The sequence below is a fragment of the Polypterus senegalus genome, chromosome 6, assembly GCF_016835505.1.
Source record: "Polypterus senegalus isolate Bchr_013 chromosome 6, ASM1683550v1, whole genome shotgun sequence".
NCBI classification, from domain to species: Eukaryota; Metazoa; Chordata; class Cladistia; order Polypteriformes; family Polypteridae; genus Polypterus; species Polypterus senegalus.
The window spans coordinates 55,054,639-55,077,138 of NC_053159.1; the positions used below are offsets into that span (position 1 = coordinate 55,054,639).

General features: G+C 36.4%; 1 protein-coding gene across 1 annotated transcript in view; it reads left to right on the forward strand.

The window, feature by feature from the left end:
• Window positions 1-22,500, forward strand: part of gnb1a (guanine nucleotide binding protein (G protein), beta polypeptide 1a) — a 231,592-nt gene that overhangs the window by 68,903 nt on the left and 140,189 nt on the right. Inside the window, exons 2-3 of the mRNA XM_039756024.1 lie at window positions 10,860-10,967; window positions 22,042-22,080. Of these exons, the coding sequence (XP_039611958.1) occupies window positions 10,911-10,967; window positions 22,042-22,080 (96 nt within the window). The 5' untranslated portion in view covers window positions 10,860-10,910. The remainder of the gene's footprint in view (window positions 1-10,859; window positions 10,968-22,041; window positions 22,081-22,500) is intronic.

A 22,500-nucleotide genomic window follows, 5' to 3' on the forward strand; every position in this document is an offset into this window, starting at 1 on the left:
AGGCCATGTAGGTTTGGATTTTTTTTCTCACTAAATAATAAAACCATCATTTAAAAACTGCATTTTGTGTTTACTTGTGTTATATTTGACTAATGGTTAAATGTGTTTGATGATCAGAAACATTTTGTGTGACAAACATGCAAAAGAATAAGAAATCAGGAAGGGGGCAAATAGTTTTTCACACCACTGTATACTGTCAGGGATGCCATGGGCAATGACCCGGCCGGGACACCGTGAGGGACCGGATGTGGGTCTGCGCCCTCCCTGGATCACTTGGGGGCTGCCTTCCTGGTTGCTCTGGGGGCCACGGGTTGAGGGTATAGAAGCCCCCACCCTGTAGGGGCCCATGGTCACTGCCAGGAGGCGCCCCAATGCCTTGGGGACCTGTTACCTCAGCACTTCCGCCACACCAGGAAGTGCTGGGGGGGGAAGAATTAAGAGGACACTCGGGGAGCTGCCGGGAGAGCAGCCGACACTTCCGCCACACGTAGGCGTGGCCAGCGGGGGTGTGTCAGAAGCACCTGGAGCTCATCTGGGGAGTGTATCCCTTCATTCGAAGCTGGAGTTGGGTAGAAGCAGGACGAGGCACGAGAGGTGTGGAGGCGGCCTGAAGAAGTGGCATTTGTGACCAGGACTGTGTGTTTGGGGTATTGTGCACGAACTGGGTCTGAGTGACCATTTATAATTGTTGTAAATAGTTGTAAATAAACGTGTGGTGGTTGAAAAACAATATGTGTATGTATATGTTTCTATACTACTGGATAATACTGCAAGCCAAGTTGTACTTGTTTTATTTTTTTTTTCAATACAGTGTAATGTACTTGGGTACTGTGTAAACAGTGTGACGACATGTTGACTTTATTCTCGATATTTCTACTTTAATCTTGACATAAGGAGAGAATAAAGTCAAACATCGTAAACTAAACTTCATCGTAAAACGAATATTTAGTTTACTAGATTTTCTCAAACTCAATCATAAGTTATATAGCACACTAGTAAAATACCTGGGCTTCGTAGCGGAGAAGTAATGTGTTAAATAAGTTATGAAAAATTAAAGGAAACATTTTAAAAATAACGTAACATGATTGTTAATGTAATTGTTTTGTCACTGTTATGAGTGTTGCTGTCATGATTTGATTATCATTATTTCTTTCAATCGGTTTGTATTTGGAGGATGTGTTGTGTTCAAGTTATATTCTGTGTTTGTCAGCCGTAGTAAAGATAACAGGTTTCATTCATCGAAGTGTTCACTACCCAAATTGATACTTGTGAAGATGTTTAACAGGCATTCCCGGTATTAAGTTGTGGATTTGCCTGCAAATATTTTGTGGCAGCGTGTCTATTAACTTAATTTAAACTTAAGCTTTACACCTTGCTTTCCTATTGATATGTTTACAAAGGATTGTTCAGATTCAGAGGGTTGTTCCTTTCTTACTGCATCAATAAACAGCTTGTCTTTCTCTTTATCTGAGACATCACACACTGCATGCACGGGTTTACCATTCCCAGTCCTGCAAAGTCAGTTCACGTGAGTCGCTCGGAGTACATGCATCAAAGGTTCTCAGCTGTGCTTGTGCTATCTCGTGCGATGTTGCGATGTCCACGGCTTTATTTAATGTTAGCTAAGACCTGGCCCTTAAAGGTTTCTCTCGAACTTTCTCCGATTTTGTGCCAAACACTAGTCTATCCCTGAACATTTCATCTTCGTTTGCATAAGCATAGTCCTTCACCCGTGAATATTTAGTGTTAACATGTCTATTGGATTGTTGCTGACGGACAGCCTTATATGTGCAGGCATTCAATTACGTGGGAGGCGTGACGATGAGGGACGCAACTCCGCCTCACACGGCGACCGAGCTGCAGGCTATGGCCGTATATATGTATGTAAGTAGGTTCCAGTTATGACCGTTGCGCATAGAATTTCGAAATGAAACCTGCCCAACTTTTGCAAGTAAGCCATAAGTAATGAGCCTTCCAAATTTCAGCCTTCTACCTACACGGGAAGTTGGAGAATTAGTGGTGAGGCAGTCAGTCAGTCAGTCAGTCAGTGCTTTGCCTTTTATTAGTATAGATTAAATGCTTTGTGTTAAGTGTTCCCTGAGCCATGTTAAATCGGTACATGCTTCTTAAACTGACTTCCTCTTGTAGTGAAGAGGCACCGGCACAGTAATTGCTGCACACAATACATTCACTTCATGATTTTTCTGCTCCCTGAACATTTAGAATGCAAAGATAAATACTAGATATAATTTTCATTATGAAATGCATTAAAGCATGTTTTAATCATGTGGGGGCATGGGGAACAGTTAACACAAAACATTTAATGTGCTACATTTACTTATGACGGGGTTTGAGAAAATCTAGTAAATTAAACATTGATTTTAGGATGAAGTTTAGTTTGCAAAATTCTACTTTAATTATAAAATAAACTATGAGAATAAAGTGGAAATGTCGAGAATAAAGTCAACATGTCGACTTTGTTCTTGAAGTATAGTTTGTTTTTTTCTTCCCTGTGTCCATATTTTTTTTCTTCACCATTTCCCTAATACAATTCCGTAGGGTTTACCACAAATAGCATTTTAAATGCAAGTTGCAATTTTATCATTTATGTATATAGTTTAGATCGAAGCAAGGTCCATATTAATGCAATTTGCTTAAATGATGGTTCAGTTGGTAAAGATGTCATCACCAAGTTGCACTTCTATTTTCTTTTATTTTTATTTGGTGAATACTGTGTAATGCACCTGGGCTTAAAGTAATAGTATCATTACTGGAAGTTGCACTATTATTTATTTTATTGTTATTATTTATTAGTTTAAATATTATGTAGTTTAATGATGGTGAAGTTGTTTAAAAAGTGACTTTAACGTGTCAGTGGACAGAGATTAACATTAATAGAAAGTGTAGTTGGTTTACAAAAAAAATTACTATTCCTTTTCTAAGACATGCTCAGTGCAATACAACTTTTGACAATCATCTGTGGATATTTTACTAAGTCTAAATGCCTCTTTGGATCGTTGAAAATATGTTATCAAAATTATAGTTTAAGTTGTTCGCAAAATTAATTCAATAAAAAGGCTCTATATTTTGACTGCATCTGTCATGCAGTGTGATTCCTCATTAGTGCCACCCCCTTGAAAACTATCACTTTATTGGGAAATGCAATCCTGTATTAATACCTGTGTGCACATAAAAATTTTTTTGTACAATGCTCATGACAGTGGAATAGGTTATTCTTAGCTAGTCTACTGCAGTAATTGCAGTGAAAAGTGTGATTAACATCCACTCATGCATGGGGAAAAAAATTAAATTGAACACACGCTATGGAAAAGCGGTCGGATCATCTGCTGGCGAGCTGCCTGTTCTGCTTGTCACGCTGCCCAATCATTTCAAACAGCTGTCCTTCTGCTACTTCACGTCTCTGTTGCTTGTGTTGTGGGGGGTTTTGGGGGGTTAGGTGGCTGACCGCACGCAAGGAGAAGCGGTCGGATCATCTGCTGGCTTTTTACTGCTGGCGAGCTGCGTGTTTTTGCTTGTCACTTGTCATTGTTTTAAGAGCTGGGAGCAAGGACTTCGAATTGTCTTCCAAGAAGATCACGTCTCGTCTCCTTAGTCTCCCTCCCCAAGTTTTTTTTTTTGTAATAGAGAGATATGAATTGCAAAATATGCATTTGATTTGAATGATGTCACATCCTGTCAAAGAAAGTGAAAAGAATGTCCATTAAGAGTTAATAATGAAGAGCTACAGATGATGCAGATTTAGTACTCAACAAACTAAAATCAAGATATCTGCCTACAGACACAGTAGATGGATGTAGGAGGTCATAACGTTAAACGGCACATCTGAATGAAGATCCACAGGAAGTTAACATTCCTGTCTAATTTTAAATGCAAAAATGCCATGCCAGAATAGCCACAGCGTTTAACACATGGTACAATCCAGATCTCAGTACTTATCTAGACTCTGTTTGCTGTTATAATGTATAGTAATGCAGAAGGCAAAATGACAGATATCGTAGCAAACACTTCTCATCTGTTCTGTCTTAGCGGTTGTTAAAATGTATAAATAAATAAGCTTCATTAACTTTTTGCTCTTGAACTAATAACAGAAATTTTAGCTTTTATTTTCTCTCAGCGTCATCTTACATTCACCTTCTTTTGATCTCCTACTGAACCCCGGTGGTTTACTCTTCAGAGACTTTGGAATTTGGGGCAGGTGTTTAGGAAGAAGTCCTTTAGGGTATAGCCTTTGCAGTGCAGGATCTCACCACTATTCATTACAAACTTTTAATGGGTTGCCCCAGACATTTATTCTTGTTTGGAAATCACATCTGGCCCTGAGAGACTAAGCTATATTATGAAGTGAATGTGTGGATTCTCAAGGCATATTTTTGATTGTTTTTTACTAAGTGTGTGGGACATACCTGATAATATATAGCCATAAATCACACAAGAAATGCCTCAATGGGATTTAAAATGCCCTATTTTGACAGCCCCAATCCTTGACTCCCTAAGAAGACCAGAACCTCCACCCCATCTCCAATGGGAAAAGCAATTCAGAGAGAGACCCTCTTCCAGGTAGGTTGGGTCTGCAGTGAGTGTCAAAAAAGAGTAAATATTATAAAACCGAGCACAAGTAATCTTCTTCACAACACTAGATTGCCAATCGATCATTGCCACCTCAGAAATGTAATACAATAGTACAAACTACAAGGCAGAATGCAAGAATAGATTATACCACTCACTAAATTCAGATTTGAGAATACAGATTTGTTCAAATACATCAAAACAAAATAGAAACTATTAAAATAAACAGAAAACGACTATCTGTCCATCGGCTTACTGTAAAACCACTTCCAGATTGTAGAAAATGAAGCAGACAAAACAGACAGAGGCCTAGAGACCTTGACCAGCTAGCTGTCTCCCTTGTACTGGCCATTCTACAGCTGAATCAGTGCTGGTTCAGAATATCTGATGATGGGACCTGTCAAACCCATGATTCTATTGTTGTTTTATCTGAGAACTTTTCCATAGGTAGGTAAACAACTTGAGGAGGAGAAACAAAATGGGTGAGGATTAGCAATAGTTTAAAAATACTATATTACTTATATTTTAGTACTTATGACTAACAGATATGCAGTATGCACAGTTAATCAGCAGCTCTACTTGGCGTATGTTAAACTGAAGTACAGATATTCAGCCTGGATTTAAAAGTTGAGACTAAAAGAGTACCTCTTGTAATAGCAGGCAGACCATTCCACAGTTTTGAGGCTCTAACTAAAAGCTCAACATCCCACTGTTATTTTAGTAATCTTTGGAGCTGAAAGCAGACCGGCATCTTGAGATCTTAATGCACTCTCTTGTTTGTAAGTAAGTAATGGTAAGTTCAGATAAATAAGCAGGGTCTTTTTCCATTTACAGCTTTATATGTTAAAAGAAGGATTTTAAAATGTGTCCTAAACGTAACCAGGAGCTAGTGTAAAGACTTAGAGCTAGAGTCAAGTGTTTATATTTTCTTGTTCTTGTAATAATACTTGTAGGAGCATTTTGACTTAACTGAAAGCTGTATAAAGAATGTTTTGAGCATTCATGAATACCACATTGCAGTAGTCTGTTCTACTAGAAATAAATGAAGTAATTTTTCAGAATCCTGCACCTTAATTTTCCAACATTTGTGAGATGGAAAAAAAATGTTTTGGATAGTTTTGTAATGTGCGCTTTTACTGACATGCTAATTTCTAAGATAACGCCTAAGTTGCAGGCTGATTCAGTAAAAGTAATGGTAATTAGTTAAATAATGACAAAATATTGTTGCTATCAGCATCATTCCCTCCAATAATTAACATTTCTGTATTATCTTTGTTCATAGTTAAGTAGTTCTCATCCCTCCACTCCACTAACACTTTAATTAAGGACAACTTTGGAGAAATGCTATTTAGCCTAAAGGAAAAGTGTAACTGGGTGTCATCTGTGTATGAGTGAAAATTAGCATAGGTTTTCTAATGATGGTTCCCAGTGGAATCATGCAAAGTGAAACAGCAAAGGTCTCATTACTGAGCCCTGCGGGACACCATATCTCATTTCTGTGTACAATGGAGCACTGTCTTAATATTTCTGTATGTACTAGAATCGCTTTGATAAATAAGAACTAAACCAGACAAAGATATTGCCTGTAAGCCCAATGCGAGTTAAAATAGAATGGTCAGTGGTATCAAACACTGCACTTAAATCTAGTGACATGATTACAATGGAATTTCCTTTGTCAGGGAAGGTTAGAATGTGGTTTTCAACATAGTGCATCTGGAAAGTATTCACAGCCCATCACTTTTTCCACATTTTGTTAGATAGATAGATACTTTATTAATCCCAAGGGGAAATTCACATAATCCAGCAGCAGTATACTGATACAAAGAAACAATATTAAATTAAATAGTAATAAAAATGAAAAGAATTAAAATAAAATTAATGTTCGCATTTACTATGTTACAGACTTATTCCAAAATGGATTAAATTAATTTTTTTCCTCAGAATTCTACACACAACACCCCATAATGACACGTGAAAAAAAGTTTACTTGAGATTTTTTGCAAATTTATTAAAAATAAAAAAATTGAGAAAGCACATGTACATAAGTATTCACAGCCTTTGCCATGAAGCTCAAAATTGAGCTCGGGTGCATCCTGTTTCCCCTGATCATCCTTGAGATGTTTCTGCAGCTTAATTGGAGTCCACCTGTGATAAATTCAGTTAATTGGACATGATTTGGAAAGGCCCATACCTGACTATATAAGGTACCACAGTATACAGTTCATGTCAGAGCACAAACCAAGCATGAAATCAAAAGAATTGTCTGTAGACTTCTGACTGCAGCAACGTATAGGGACATCCTAGATGAAAACCTGCTCCAGAGCGCTCTTCACCACAGACTTGGGCGATGGTTCATCTTTAAGCAGGTCAACAACCCTAAGCACACAGCCAAGATATCAAAGGAGTGGCTTCAGGACAACTCTGTGAATATCCTTGAGTGGCCCAGCCAGAGCCCAGACCTGAATCCGATTGAACATCTCTGGAGAGATCTTAAAATGGCTGTGCACCGACGCTTCCCATTCAACCTGATGGAGCTTGAGAGGTGCTGCAAAGAGGAATTGGCGAAACTGGCCAAGGATAGGTGTGCCAAACTTGTGGCATCATATTCAAAAAGACTTGAGGCTGTAATTGCTGCCAAAGGTGCGTCGACAAAGTATTGAGCAAAGGCTGTGAATACTTATGTACATGTGATTTTTCAGTTTTTTTATTTTTAATAAATTTGCAAAAACCTCAAGTAAACCTTTTTGATGTTGTCATTCTGGGGTGTTGTGTGTAGAATTCTGAGGAAAAAATGAATTTAATCCATTTTGGAATAAGGCTGTAACATAACAAAATGTGGAAAAAGTGAGGCGCTGTGAATACTTTCCGGATGCACTGTACGTTTCTGTACTATGACCAGTGCGGAGGACAGATTTGAATTTCTTAAATAAATTGTGAAGTATAAGGTGTGATTGATGCTGATCGGCAACTACTTTTTCCAAGTATTTTAGAGAGAAAGGGTAAATTTGAAATGGGTCTGTAATATTACTAAGTGTATGTGGATCTATGTCTGACTTTTTAAGTAGTGTATTTTTTTAAAATGAAACTTGTGGCATTGGGAACTGTGCCATTCAATAATGACCTGTTGGTAATATTAAGAATAGGTGCCGCAAGAATATCCATTAAGCTTTTTACTGGTTTTGTTGCCACTGGATTTCAGGAGGCAAGTAGCAGGTTTCATGCCTTAATATTATATTATTAATCTGATGAAAACAGGACTTTCAGCACAGCAATGTGATGACTGAGGGTTAAATTTTGCATTCAACTAAGTTAAAATTAAACTCTTAAAAGTGTTCATTATTGCTGTATTGTGTAGTTACTAACTACCAGAAGATTTTTTTTTTAATGTTAACACAAAATTCTTTAAGTTAAAACAGTAGATTATTAAAGCATTAAATTAGTGTTATTTGGTTTACAGTGCTGTGAAAAAGTATTTGCCCCCTTCCTTTTTTTTTTTTTTTTTTTTTTTAAAACATGTTCGTTACACTTAGCAGATGTTTTAGATCATCAAACAAATTTAAATATTTGACAAAGATAACCCAAGTAAGCACAAAATGCAGTTTTTAAGTGATGATTTTATTTATTAAGGAAAAAAAAAACACTATCCAAACCTGTAAGGTCATATGTGAAAAAGTAAATGCCCCCTAAACCTAGTAACTGGTTGTGCCACCCTTAGCAGCAACAACTACAATCAAGCGTTTGCGATGACTGGCAATGATTCTTTCACATCGCTATGGAGGAATGGAATTTTGGCCCACTCTTCTTTGCAGAATTGTTTTAATAAAGCCACATTGGAGGGTTTCCGAGCATGAACCACTTTAAGGTCATGCCACAGCATCTCAATTGGAATCAAGTCGGAACTTTGACTAGGCTACTCCAAAACTTTCACTTTGTTTTTTTTAAGCCATTCAGAGGTGGGCTTGCTGGTGTGTTTTGGATCAGTGTCCTGCTGCAGAACCGAAGTGTGCTTTAGCTTGAGGTCATGAACTGATTGCTGGACATTCTCCTTCAGGATTTTTTGGTATAGAGCAGAATTCATGGTTCCATCAAACACAGCAAGTCAAACAAGGTCCTGAAGCAGTAAAGTAGCCCCAGACCATCACACTACCACCAACATGTTTGACTGTTGGTATTATGTTAATTTTCTGAAATTCTGTGTTAATTTTATGCCATGATGTAACAGGACGCACACCATCAAAAAAGTTCAACTTTTGTTTCGTCAGTCCACGGAATATTTTCCCAAAAGTCTTGAAGATCATCAAGATGTTTTTTGGCAAAAGTGAGATCCGCCTTGATGTTCTTTTTGGTCAGTACTGGTTTTCACCTTGGAACTCATCATGTCCATCCATGTCGTTCTTGCCCAGTCTCTCTCTTATGGTTAAATCATGAACGCTGACCTTAACTGAGGCATGTGAGGCCTGCAGTTCTTTAGATGTTGTTCTGGGTCCTTTTGTGACCTCTTGGATGAGTCGTTGCTGTACTCTTGGGGTAATTTTTGAGGCTGGCCACTCCAGGGACATTCTCCACTGTTCCATGTTTTCTCCATTTGTGGATAATAGCTCTTACCATTAGAAATGGCTTTGTAACCTGTTCCAAACTGATAGATGTCAATTTCTTTATTTCTCATCTTTTCCTGAATTTCTTTAGATTGTGAAATGATGTCTTCCTTTTTTGGATCTTTTGGCCTACTTCACTTTGCCAGACAGATTCTATTTAAGTGATCTCTTGATTCAACAGGTCTGGCAGTAATCCGGCCTGGGTGCGGCTAGTAAAATTGAACTTAGCTTTTCAAAAACTGTGATTAACCACAGTTGCATCTTGATTTAACAAGGCAGGGCAATTACTTTTTCATATAGTTTCAACTAGGTTTGGATAGTTTTTTTTTCCTTAATTAGTAAAAGCATCACTTATAAAACAGCTTTTTGTGATTACTTGGGTTATCTTTGTCTAATATTTAAAATTGATGATCTAAAACATTTAAGTGTGACAAACATGCAAAAAAAGGAAATCAGGAAGGGGCAAATACTTTTTCACAGCACTGTGAATTATACTTACAGGTACATGTAATCAGCTTGCAAATGCAAGCTAATAGTTTGAGTTTTTCCTCTTAATTGTACCATATGTAGAGACTATGAAACTTGTTACAGCAGCGAACCCACATGTTACTGCAGAAAAGATTATGAAAATACTGTGTTCTGACATATGCATGTATAAAGTAAATCAATTAAGAATATTATTGTGCCTGCTAGTCCCAACAAAATTCTCAAGGTTGTGTAGTTAATGCTATGTTAAATAGTATCAACAGTAACACTTGAGAGGAAAAGAGGTCTGGTGCCAGCCTTTCAACTTATTTGTTATTAAAACTTATAACAAAATACAAATCGGTGCAGTTCTCAATTTGAGTCCACATTAAGAAATATTGATATAGCACTATCCTTTTTAGCAATAGTATCAAGGTTGTAATCCCCAAGGTTGTTTAAGAAAATATCTTTATGTTTAAACATATACGGCCTGGAAGTCTTCAGAGGAGAAGTGTGAATGTTCTCATGTACATGTATTAAAAATATTTTTAAAAACACAATAAGGATTGAGGTCATACAGATCATTTTTTGGATCATCAGCATTCTTTGAATTAAATGGATTTGGTTGAGAAGCTGACGCACCCAGCTTTGGCTTTGTGTCTAATACCAGAGTTAGCAGGAATTATTTGGATTGTGTCTTGCAGAGTATTGAAGCTTGTAAACAGAAGCAAATTCTGAAGCATCTTCATTGTGATGCTGCTGTCTTTTGTATAGTTGATTAAGGAAGGTATGCTAATTACTTATTGTTTTTAAACACCTGTAGATTTCATGGTGACTATGATCCAGTAATATGGAGATCAATTGTGGTAAATTTGAAGTAGTCATTCTAACACATGTAGAATGTGTTTTGTTTTTGCTAAGTTCTGAGCCATGACTGTAGTGTAGTTATTTTGTGGAACACATTTGCATTGTGGTGAAAGTTAGAGTTAGGTATTATTGGCAGATGTGAAATAGAATAATTTGCTCAGTTCAGTTAATATTTGTGAATGAGATTTTCATGTATAAAATATGGTGGTTTAACAGCTGAAAGTATGTCATTCATCTGAATTCTGTTTTAATAAAGTTTGTTTAGCCTTTTTTCATATTATGCATTTTTTATAAATTAATTGTAAACAGAGCAATTAATATTGCATTTTTTCCCCCCCTTGCCAGATCTGTGAGTGTCCCGGTCAGAAACATTAAGCCCCGTTTAACACGGAAAAAATGAGTGAACTTGACCAATTACGCCAAGAGGCTGAACAGCTGAAGAACCAGATCAGAGTATGTGATTTTTTTTTTTTTTTTGCCTTAATAAACTTGACTTTAACATTGAGTACAGTGAGGTATTGGTTTTGCATGACTTTAAGAAATCATATCCAAACTAAGTGTATAATATGGTCACTGTGCCTATCATAATATCAGATTGAAATGAAATTAGAGTATTGTTAATACAGCAGTCTTTTCTGCATGATGAAGTTATTTGTTTAAATGCAATTTATTGGTTGCTGACATTCAAAGATTGACAAATGAGTAATTCAGGATGATAAAACATAGGATAGTATCTAGTTATATAAGTTTGTTTTTTGTGTTTTTTTTAACAAAAGTTTTTTTTTAAATAAAATGTAGTTATGGAAAAGTAAAAAAAAAGAAAAACACTGACTTTTCTCTAGATTCTCACATTAGCAATACAATATTATTTTTCATACATTCTTTTTTTAAGACAAGTATTTGTTTTTAGTTAAAGGCTAGACTGTCACATTTCTTTTTAAATCCAATTAAATCTGTACAGTTTTTCAAGTTTTCTACACGTCATTGAATATTTTTTGTCTGTCAACACAAAATCAGAACTGTAAATGCTCTTAAACAGCTAAACAAAATTTTTGCTAAACTAACACTTTGCAATCCATTTCACATAGCTTTGAATTAAACATACTAGCCAACCCCTTACCCTTTAATTTTCCCAGACTTGTTCCATCATCCTGCCTAAAGGAATGCAGAGAAAGCAAAGACGTAAACATTACCTTTTTCTTCACAGTTAAGTGTTTTGACTCTCACAAAGCTACCAAAATGCAATCTTAATTTTACTTTATTTTTTAAACTGTTACTCATGAACAAACTAAGAAAAAAATATGAATCTTCCTGAAAACCCTCAGTTTTCCGAGTCTTAATCTTCCAGTACTGATCCTCATACTTTTCAGAATTGCTTCTAAATACCTTCATACGTCCACAGACTGAAACACACAGTATGTATATTTAAATGGCATTCATCCCTGCTAAATTATACCAACCAATTGTAATTAAATGAATTACAGTTATTCTGGAAAATCAAAATGACTAGAAAGTCCAAATGTATTTTTTCAAGTAAGTAGCCTAATTTTTAAAATTTTTTAACTAGTGACCATTTTAAAATACTTTGAGTCATTGAAGTATTGTATAAAGCTATTATGCGATGTATGTTAGTATTTTTAACTGTGATTTTTTTTTCTTTCATATGCTAATGTGGAATTTACATGAGTTTATCCCCCCCAGTACTCCTGTTTTCCTCCTGTGTGCTTGTTAGTTTAATTGTAAAAACAATACTAGAATGTGTGTGTGGTTGTTTGAGTGCCCCCTGAACTGGTTAAGTGGGTTGGAAAATATACGCTTTTTTTCTTTCCAGTTATCTCATTGCTTTATGGGTGATGTTTTCTGAAACTAAGACTAACTAATGCTAACCTACTTTCAGAAAAACAGTTTCATAATACTTTACCGTTTACCTGTATGACAGACCAGTTTGATGTATTTATCTGTAGGCTATTTTCATTGTTACAGGCTATAACAAATAGAATACAATAATCACCCATTACTTTGTGGGTTTGGTGGAGTTTGGAGGGATGATTTGGGGAAGAAGTCTGAACACATTTTAAGAATGTTATTTCTATTCAACTCTCCAGATAAAATGACTTGCTGTTTAAACAAAAGAAGGTAAAATGACATGTCATTAGCCTAGGTACATCATACCTGAACATTATTTACCACTAGCCTGAGTTAACCTTCTTCAAAGTAATAGTTCTTTCACAACTACATGGGATAACTAACACACATCATTAAAAAGTGATTTATAAACTAAAAAAAAAAAGAAGTAAAATAAGAGTCTTTGGACTTGTTTATATCTGTGTAATGCAGTTGTGATAAATGTTTAATTGCATTGTTGAACATCAGACATTGTAGCTCTATGTAATAAACACTGTGAAAAAAACACCACATAAGGTATTGAACCATATTTTTGTTTTATTCATTTTAGTTTTGCATTAGTTTGAGCGAGCAAAATTACAAGTTCTGTCAGTTCATTAAGTAATTGATAGCTTGATGCATGTTTTCCTGGTGGGTTTCCATAGTGTGCTCAGTTTTCCATCCAAAGACTTGAAGGTTTGGGGATTTGGTGAAGCTACAATGACACCAGTGTATGTGTGTGCTTGTGTTCACCTTGCGATGAGCTGATGCCCCGTCCAGAGATTTTGTTTGTCTTGCGCCGATGCTGCTGGAATGGGCGCATCCCCGAATTGATGGATGTAATCATTAAACATCCTTTTCAGAGATATTTTGGCAAGGTGTCTTCGAAATTTAATAGAGGTTTCAGGCACACGTGTCGCATTGCATGAAGTATAAACCTGGCCTTAGGCGTCTTACTTTTCAGCTGATGATCTTGACTAGGGCTTATTTTTGGGATAGAGTTTATATTACAGAGCAGCCTGAAAATCATTCTAAGGCTTATTTTCTTAGTAGGTCTTATTTTCGGGGAAACACAGTAGGAGTTCCATTTTATTTTCCTTGCAATTTTCTGTAGATGGGCCTGTAGAATTTCATCAAGGTAACTGAAGCACACAATTTATTAAGAAACTGAACAATATATTTAGTTGACAAACATAAATATGATAGAAATACGGTAACTGCTTATGTACAGCATTGACTTAAGAAAAGATAGTGTGGACAAGGTAGATAAACACAGAACAAAGAAGCAGTTAGGTGTTCTTTTGCTTTTTCGAGATTTTCTGGATTTCCTTGATTTTTTTTTAAGCTTGTCTTTGCATTTCACTTTTGGAATTTTACTAAGGTGTCAGATTCAGTTGTGTCTTGTTTAAATTGACAGCTGTTGGTGAGAGGGTTAACTGCTGTGTTGGGTCTGAAGCTTTTTGTCCCCAAATTAGTAAAGTTTGTTAAATCTGGCGTTTACCTGACATAATTGTAGGACAAATTGACATTATCCATTCTGATCTGCCAGGAGCTCAAGTCTTGTCTTAGCAAGTCAGTGCCAGACACTCTTAATCTCAACTAGATTTGTTTCCATGATGGGGCCCCTCATCAGAATGCAGTCACTGCACCTTATCTGATAAGATGACCAATTACATTAACACTCAGAAACAGGTCTTAGAGGCACCACCTGGATACCCAAGTTTGATCGAAGTGGCAGTTATGTGGGCTTACGTGCATCCAGTCAGTCAGAAGCAAGATGTCCACTCCTGCCTTTTAAAAAAAATCCTTTCACATCCCAACTCATTGCTTCATCTATCGGCTCACTGCTTTCAACCTGTCTGTGATTGTAGCTGTCCATAGCCAGACCCCATTGCCAATAGGGTGTGGCCTTTTCTTTACGAGAGAAAAGTTAAACAATGCTTCCGTTGTCTATTATCCTAATATGAACAAATTGTATTATTTGTTGCAATAAGCGTGTTTGGGGTATTTGTTGAATAAGTGGCCAACCACAACATACATATAAAGTAACAGTGTTAATGTACACTGTTGCCTATTTATGAATCTCATTAATAAATTGCAGGTACCACTTCTAGGGCTGAATGATTTAGAGAAAATATTTAGTTGCGATTTCTATGATAGATACGGTCATTAAGATTTGATTTGCGATATAATTTTTAAAGTCTTTCAGTTCAATATTCACTGTGTAATAGATTTAAAACATGATGGAGCATTACCACATGAAATACCATCAAAATATGAAGTGCTTTATATTCTAATTCAAATATGACATGAATTTTTAATTAGCATAGAGCTTAGAACAGTTATCTTAAAAGCTATGACTTGTGGCTCAGGAATAGTATGTAAATATTGTACCATCTGTAATCAATAAAACGATATGCAGTGGTATGAAAAACTATTTGCCCCCTTCCTGATTTCTTATTCTTTTGCATGTTTGTCACACACAATGTTTCTGATCATCAAAAAAAAATCCAAACCTACATGGCCCTGTGTGAAAAAGCAATTGCCCCCTGAACCTAATAACTGGTTGGGCCACCCTTAGCAGCAATAACTGCAATCAAGCGTTTGCGATAACTTGCAATGAGTCTTTTACAGCGCTCTGGAGGAATTTTGGCCCACTCATCTTTGCAGAATTGTTGTAATTCAGCTTTATTTGAGGGTTTTCTAGCATGAACCACCTTTTTAAGGTCATGCCATAGCATCTCAATTGGATTCAGGTCCGGACTTTGACTAGGCCACTCCAAAGTCTTCATTTTTTTTTTCTTCAGCCATTCAGAGGTGGATTTGCTGGTGTGTTTTGGGTCATTGTCCTGTTGCAGCACCCAAGATCGCTTCAGCTTGAGTTGACAAACAGATGGCCGGACATTCTCCTTCAGGATTTTTTGGTAGACAGTAGAATTCATGGTTCCATCTATGACAGCAAGCCTTCCAGGTCCTGAAGCAGCAAAACAACCCCAGACCATCACACTGCCACCATCATATTTTACTGTTGGTATGATGTTCTTTTTCTGAAATGCTGTGTTCCTTTTACGCCAGATGTAACGGGACATTTGCCTTTCAAAAAGTTCAACTTTTGTCTCATCAGTCCACAAGGTATTTTCCCAAAAGTCTTGGCAATCATTGAGATGTTTCTTAGCAAAATTGAGACGAGCCCTAATGTTATTTTTGCTTAACAGTGGTTTGCGTCTTGGAAATCTGCCATGCAGACCGTTTTTACCCAGTCTCTTTCTTATGGTGGAGTCGTGAACACTGACCTTAATTGAGGCAAGTGAGGCCTGCAGTTCTTTAGACGTTGTCCTGGGGTCTTTTGTGACCTCTTGGATGAGTCATCTCTGCGCTCTTGGGGTAATTTTGGTCGGCCAGCCACTCCTGGGAAGGTTCACCACTGTTCCATGTTTTTGCCATTTGTGGATAATGGTATTTTCCCAAAAGTCTTGGCAATCATTGAGATGTTTCTTATTAAAATTGAGATGAGCCCTAATGTTCTTTTTGCTTAACAGTGGTTTGCGTCTTGGAAATCTGCCATGCAGGCAGTTTTTGCTTAGTCTCTTTCTTGTAGTGGAGTCGTGAACACTGAACTTAATTGAGGCAAGTGAGGCCTGCAGTTCTTTAGACGTTGTCCTGGGGTCTTTTGTGACCTCTCGGATGAGTCGTCTCTGCGCTCTTGGCGTAATTTTGGTCGGCCGGCCACACCTGGGAAGGTTCACCACTGTTCCATGTTTTTGCCATTTATGGATAATGGCTCTCACTGTGGTTCGCTGGAGTCCCAAAGCTTTAGAAATGGCTTTATAACCTTTACCAGACTGATAGATCTCAATTACTTCTGTTCTCATTTGTTCCTGAATTTCTTTGGATCTTGGCATGATGTCTAGCTTTTGAGGTGCTTTTGGTCTACTTCTCTGTGTCAGGCACCTCCTATTTAAGTGATTTCTTGATTGAAACGGGTGTGGCAGTAATCAGGCCTGGGGGTGGCTACGGAAAATGAACTCAGGTGTGATACACCACAGTTAGGTTATTTTTGAACAAGGGGGCAAATAGTTTTTCACATCACTGTATAAGTAAAGTAATTACTAAATATAATAGAAAAATTCAATGTAAATGTTACATGAAATGTCTAAATATTGCACCTTAAAATAAAACATTTACTTGCATTTAACTTTCAAACTTTTTTTTTTTTATACAAAGACTGTCACTAAAGGATATAATGCAGAACAACTAAGATCTTAAAATCACTCCAAACAACAGAAGGCCTCCATAATACTTGCTTCACTGACATCCCTACATTCTCAACACTCATTGTGGTCTTTACAGATTTTTTGGCAATAACACCAGCATGTTGCACACTGACAATATGATTTCATTGCCCAAACACTAAGCAGTCTCCCTGTGGCTAGTATATACCGGAATTTGAGAGTCAATTTGCTCAGCATCACAACATTAACATTGTGTACTAGAGCTGTCAAGTTAGGTGAAAAATAAGGTTTGGACATTCAAATTATAAACAAGGAAATATTCTAATTTTTTTAAACTTAGGTTAGCACTGCTGGCCATTACATTTAGTTTAGAGAAGAACAACAAACACCAAATTAAAAAAAATCCAAGTAGTACTCTAGCAAATGTTTAAAAATAAGAGCCATTAAAATCTCATGCAGCTGCACCCTATCGAAGGCAAGCATCAGCACCACTTTCTTGTTTTCAGCCTACTAACGGAGGCTAGAAGTTTAAACCATATGGCCTGTTTGACACGAAAGCACAATCTTATCACTCACACCCCAGTCACTCAACTCTTCCTACAGACACGTCCTGTACTTTCGCAAAAAATGTTTTCCTCTGGGCTCCACCACAGCCTTACTTTATAGTTGTTACCAGCTGGGTGCTATTAACGAGACCCAAGCAACATTGTCATAAGCACTTAATGTTTTGTAGTCTCACCAGTAAAGCAGTTAATAAATATTAATAACGATGTAATGAGGTGTAGTGCCAGTGCGTGTGACTTGTAAGGATTTAGGCCTCTATTCGTGGCTCCATTTATGGCCCACTGTTCTGAAAAATATCAAAACAAATAATGGCCAGTTAGTTAGCAAGACTGTAGCAGCACGAGAATAGTGAATGAAATAAAGGAGCAAGCAGACGAAAGGCTGACTTTTTATGTTGGAGGCACCCACTGCACTGCACCTGTTTTAATTTTAAATAGAGCAAATCCTATTGTGCTTTTTTTAAACAAAGCACTGATTTAAAAAAAAAAAAAATGAACAGCAGAGATTCAATCAAGCGCTGGTTTGAAGAGAAGATTTGCAACAAGAGGTCAGAATAGTGTATCACCAAGCCAGACACCATGAATGTATAAAGCAAAAGAAACAGTGAGGCTGCTGTATGACGTGTGCCTACACACAACTATGCACAGAAAGAGATCAAAGTAAAAAGTTCCCCCATATGTAACTCCCTCCTTGTTCGTGCCCAGGTCATGTACAGTGAATGAACTTAGCAACTGTTTAGTACGATTCCATTCAGTGCCTTCACTCACACCGTTTGATAACTGAGTTCTGTTACCAATATGAGGATGTGAAATACCAGGTAGTCATGTAATTACGGAGCTAGGGCAATGTCTGGCATTTTGCAATATCTGTAAGCTATTTTTTTTTAATTGATACACTATACTTTGTAATTATTAATCGTCCGCATTGGTGACTTTGGATCTACGCACAACCTTCTCTAGGAGGTAATGCTGAGTTAATGTCTACGCCGATTATCCAGTTTGGGTATGAGATTTGATCACACCCACTAGAAGGTGCATCTATCAATCCAATCAAAAAATCACATATTTGGTTCTTTTTGAATCTACAGGTACATACAGTATTTTCATTTTAAATAGTTATTACAGGATGGCCGTAGTGGTCTGTTTGGATGGGCATGCCCACAAAAATGGGTCTGACTTGTGGGGCAAAAAAGGACGTTTGCTTTTTAGGTTTGCTAATGTAGGAAAAAAAAGTTCAAAATAACGAAAAGGCCAATTGTAGAAGTGAAGTGCAACAATTGATCTGCAAAATATTCCAGCTTTGCAAAGCGCTTCACTAGTAAAATGCCTGTTGGTCAGACACACTGCATAATATATATCCTAAAATGAAGCATTACGATTAGCTAATCGCATTGTTTCAAATTGCATTTTCGATTTGAAATCAATTAATCGGTCATTCATATCTGTTTATATATCTGTATTATTATATTATTTGTATTATTGTGAAGTTAGAACAACTTACCAGGAATTTTTTTGGGTTCATTTACTCTCATCCTTTAAGATTAACACACACAGATGCACACACATACACGTAGCGATGCTATCCAGACAGTCTTAAGTTGTGCCAATTGCCAATCATTCAGCAACATTACACATAGGATTCTCTACATAGGGACTCACTGTCAGCAGAGTTAACAAACAACTTTTGGTTACATGCCACTTTCCAAACTGTCTTGCTTTTACCATAGTTGCTCTTACTATTGAGGAATGACCTTAATGCCCCGATAAACAGCTTGGAAAAGAAAGCTGTAATTTGACCCACACTATGCACCCTCTTATTTTAATTGCTGTAGATAAATGACAAAGGATAGTAAATTTAAATGCAATGTTGTAATTGTTCATATATAAAAATACCAAACAGAAGAAAATATAATAGAAAAAATAGCAAAGTTTTAGAAAAGCTTACTAAAAATCAGAAATATCAAGGGGTAGATGTTTTATCCTGGGTGGCCTTTAGTTTAGCGATCGGTGCTAAGTTATATTCTCCAGTTTTCAGATGAAATGGTTACACATGTCTCCATCGCTGACGTGACAAAGAGCTGCAGCAGATGCAGATTACAATACTCAAAACACCAGAATGAACAAATCTGCCTAACGATACCAGTAGAAACATGGACAAGGCTGCACAGTATCAGTTTTCTGACTGCACGTCTAAACGAATAACTAAAGGAAGTTAACTTTGTAGTGTCTTCCTTTGTGGATTCATTGCTGTGCCTTACGGGATTTTATTGACCCAGTTTTGACACCCTGTTTAAGGTGCTTTGTACATCAAATTTTTCACCCAAATCAGTTCTATATTATTGACATGACCATCTCGACCTGTTGTGCCAATGATCCTAACTTTTAGACCAGGTGACATTTAGAGTGTTTTTATGGGTTGAACAGATGAAATTTAAGGTGCTTTTACTTTTTCAAACACAAAACTGGGTTAGTTTTGTGTTGCAAGGGTTAAGTTAAAGGATTAATTTTACAACTAGATTTGTTTTAATAATCTGTTTATATATGCACATAAAATATACTTTGTTTAATGTAGGTTCTTTTCGTATTTTATTAGGTATCCATTTTGAAAAAAGTTTTTTTTTCCTGGTTATAGTATCCTTCCATGCTCATTTGTGATGAATTATTCTTTGCAAATCTTTAATTTGTCTCCAGTTACACAACACTACATTCAGCAGGAAATTTTATGTTGTTTATGTATCTGTATAAAGATAAATATTGTTTCTTGTGTCACACACCAGTAAATTTTTGTAAAGGTCTTAACTTTTAATATCTTAGACTTATTAAAATCATGCTTTTTAGAAACTAGTACTTTCACAGTCTTCCCTTTTTTAGATTGTATCACAGCTGTAATTGTTTGTCCTGAGACAAATTTGAGGCCTCTTAATCTTAAACTGCCTGGGGTTTACTGGAGGGAAGCAACGTCCAGTCCAATAGTGTCCAAGAACACTGCAGCTGAATGCTTCTCATTTCCTTTGCTTTGCTTAAGTGATAGGTTTCCAAAAAAAAGGCAGAAAATAAATAGAAATTTATGGTTCTGTGTGGAAAATTTGGCTCTTTTTGGAAGCTCTTCAAATAAATTAATACATTAATATATTTAAATGTATGTGATTAATCATGTAATTATGAAATTAATACATAAATCATATAAAGACTGAATCAAAATGAATTTAGAATCAATTCAAAGGAATTCAAAATAATACTTGAGCGGTACAACTTGAATTTGAATGCCTTCCTAAAAGGCAAGTTGAAAAGAAGGCAATAAGAAAACAAGGCCAATGTATTAATTCTCAAATTGGCATAAAAAAAATTCTTTACATTTATATTGCGCTTTTCTAGCATATGAGACACGGATGTGTCAAAGTAAAACTAAACTATCAAAATGACTGCTGACTTTGAGTGCACTACCAAAGACTGATTTAATTGAAAAAATATATCTTTTCAATTGGCATACATTAAAAGTTGTGTTAAAACTCTGTTAATGCTATCGACGCTATTAACGACTTGATAATTATAGTCTGCACAAGTGTTTTTGAACAGGTGTGCCATGGATATAACAATGTAGTGTTCTTGGGTCCAGACCAGACCTCAGGAGGTCGAGACCTGTTGAGGTGAATGGGACTACCTGGAGAAGCCCTGTGATTGCCAGCGAATTTTGAAAAGCAAATGGGAATCTCTGAGTTGCTTTTTTTTTTTTGCTACCCCCTATTTCGCCTTTTGCACAATTTACCACATCTAAGAGATTTAATGTTTTTTTTGGTTCGTAGAATCATAGTGTGCCTTGGGATTTTTTGGTTTACAAAAAGTGTGCTACCACAAGAAAAAGTCTGCAAAACTACTCTACCTATACCTTTGCACCTGGCACGCTAAAAAAGACCTCTGTTGCTGCTGTCTCACTTAAAAACTTATACTGTGCATTGCTTGGATGATTATGACTGTTGCATCCTTTGCATCAATTAGTGAAGAATGCAACATAAATTTTTAATTTTGCTAGTGTCCTTGTTACTACTGATAGCAAGAGGCAATACCTGCAGCTGATTCAGGTTCCACAGGTAGTCCAGCTCCTCCAGGATGGCTCATCCATAAGTGCCGCCACAAGAAGGCAGTGACAAGAACACTAGCAAAATGAAAAACTAGAGAAAAATCAGGAAGGATAAGGAGAGAGCAATTGTCTGTGGCCACCACCTGCAAAACCATTGCCTTTTTGGAGGTTGTCTTGCAGAAGCTTAATTGACTTGGTGTTTGACTGTGATGATGTAGTGTTCCTCTAATTTTTTTTTAACATAATTTTATTTTAAAATTCCTACTTGTAGAAAAGACATCTGCTTTTTTTCTATTAATTTAATACTTGTATCCTTCATTTCATACCAGGTTTCTCATTGTAAATATAAAACATGCTGCAGAGCTACTTTCGTAAGTGCATGACATCAATTATATAATAACATTTTCATTATAGGTGAATAATAAAGTCAGGTAATATGATATGAGAGGAATTGCCCTGCAGTGGAGCAGAGTATAAATCTGGTATACAACTATTGCAGAATATTTTTAAGTAAATACTGTAAAGCTACTCTTAATGCTCCAAAAGTATATCAGTGCCTTTAAAAAGCATTTATATATAAGCAAGCTGCTTCTGTACTTTAGAGTACTCGAGTGTGTTTCTCAAATGAAGTTTTGGTTATCTGAATATTTTACCTCATCTCGTCTTTGTAAACAACGTCACAAAATAATACTTTTTAAATACTAATTAATATATAAGGTGGTACTGTTATCAGTTTACTATTTTAAATCACCTTTTTTCATTTCTTCTAGGATGCTAGAAAGGCTTGTGCTGATTCCACCCTGTCTCAGGTAAGGTTGATTTACATAAGAAAACAGCTGTTTTGTTAATCTCACAAATCCCTTGAAGATAAATAGTATAATATCCTTTCATCATTCTTTGAATAATGCATTGATGTCTGAAATTGCATCTTCTAATTGTTAAATTTGCTCTTTTGGTACTTTGTTTAAAATATTTAGTAAGTATTTTGTGTTTCAGATAGACATTAATCTGGCATTGACATTAACAGGCTGTATATGTCAACATGGTCGATTTGACATTTTTTATAGCATACAGCAGGGGATGAGCAGTCTAAAAACAAGATTCTTTAATGGTCTGAGGAATGCAAACTTTTGTGGACCAAGACTAAATGACAACCCAACTGCTCCTAACACTATGTGCATAAACATTATGTAAGTCACTTTCTGTTGTGAAATCATAAAGTTCTGAAG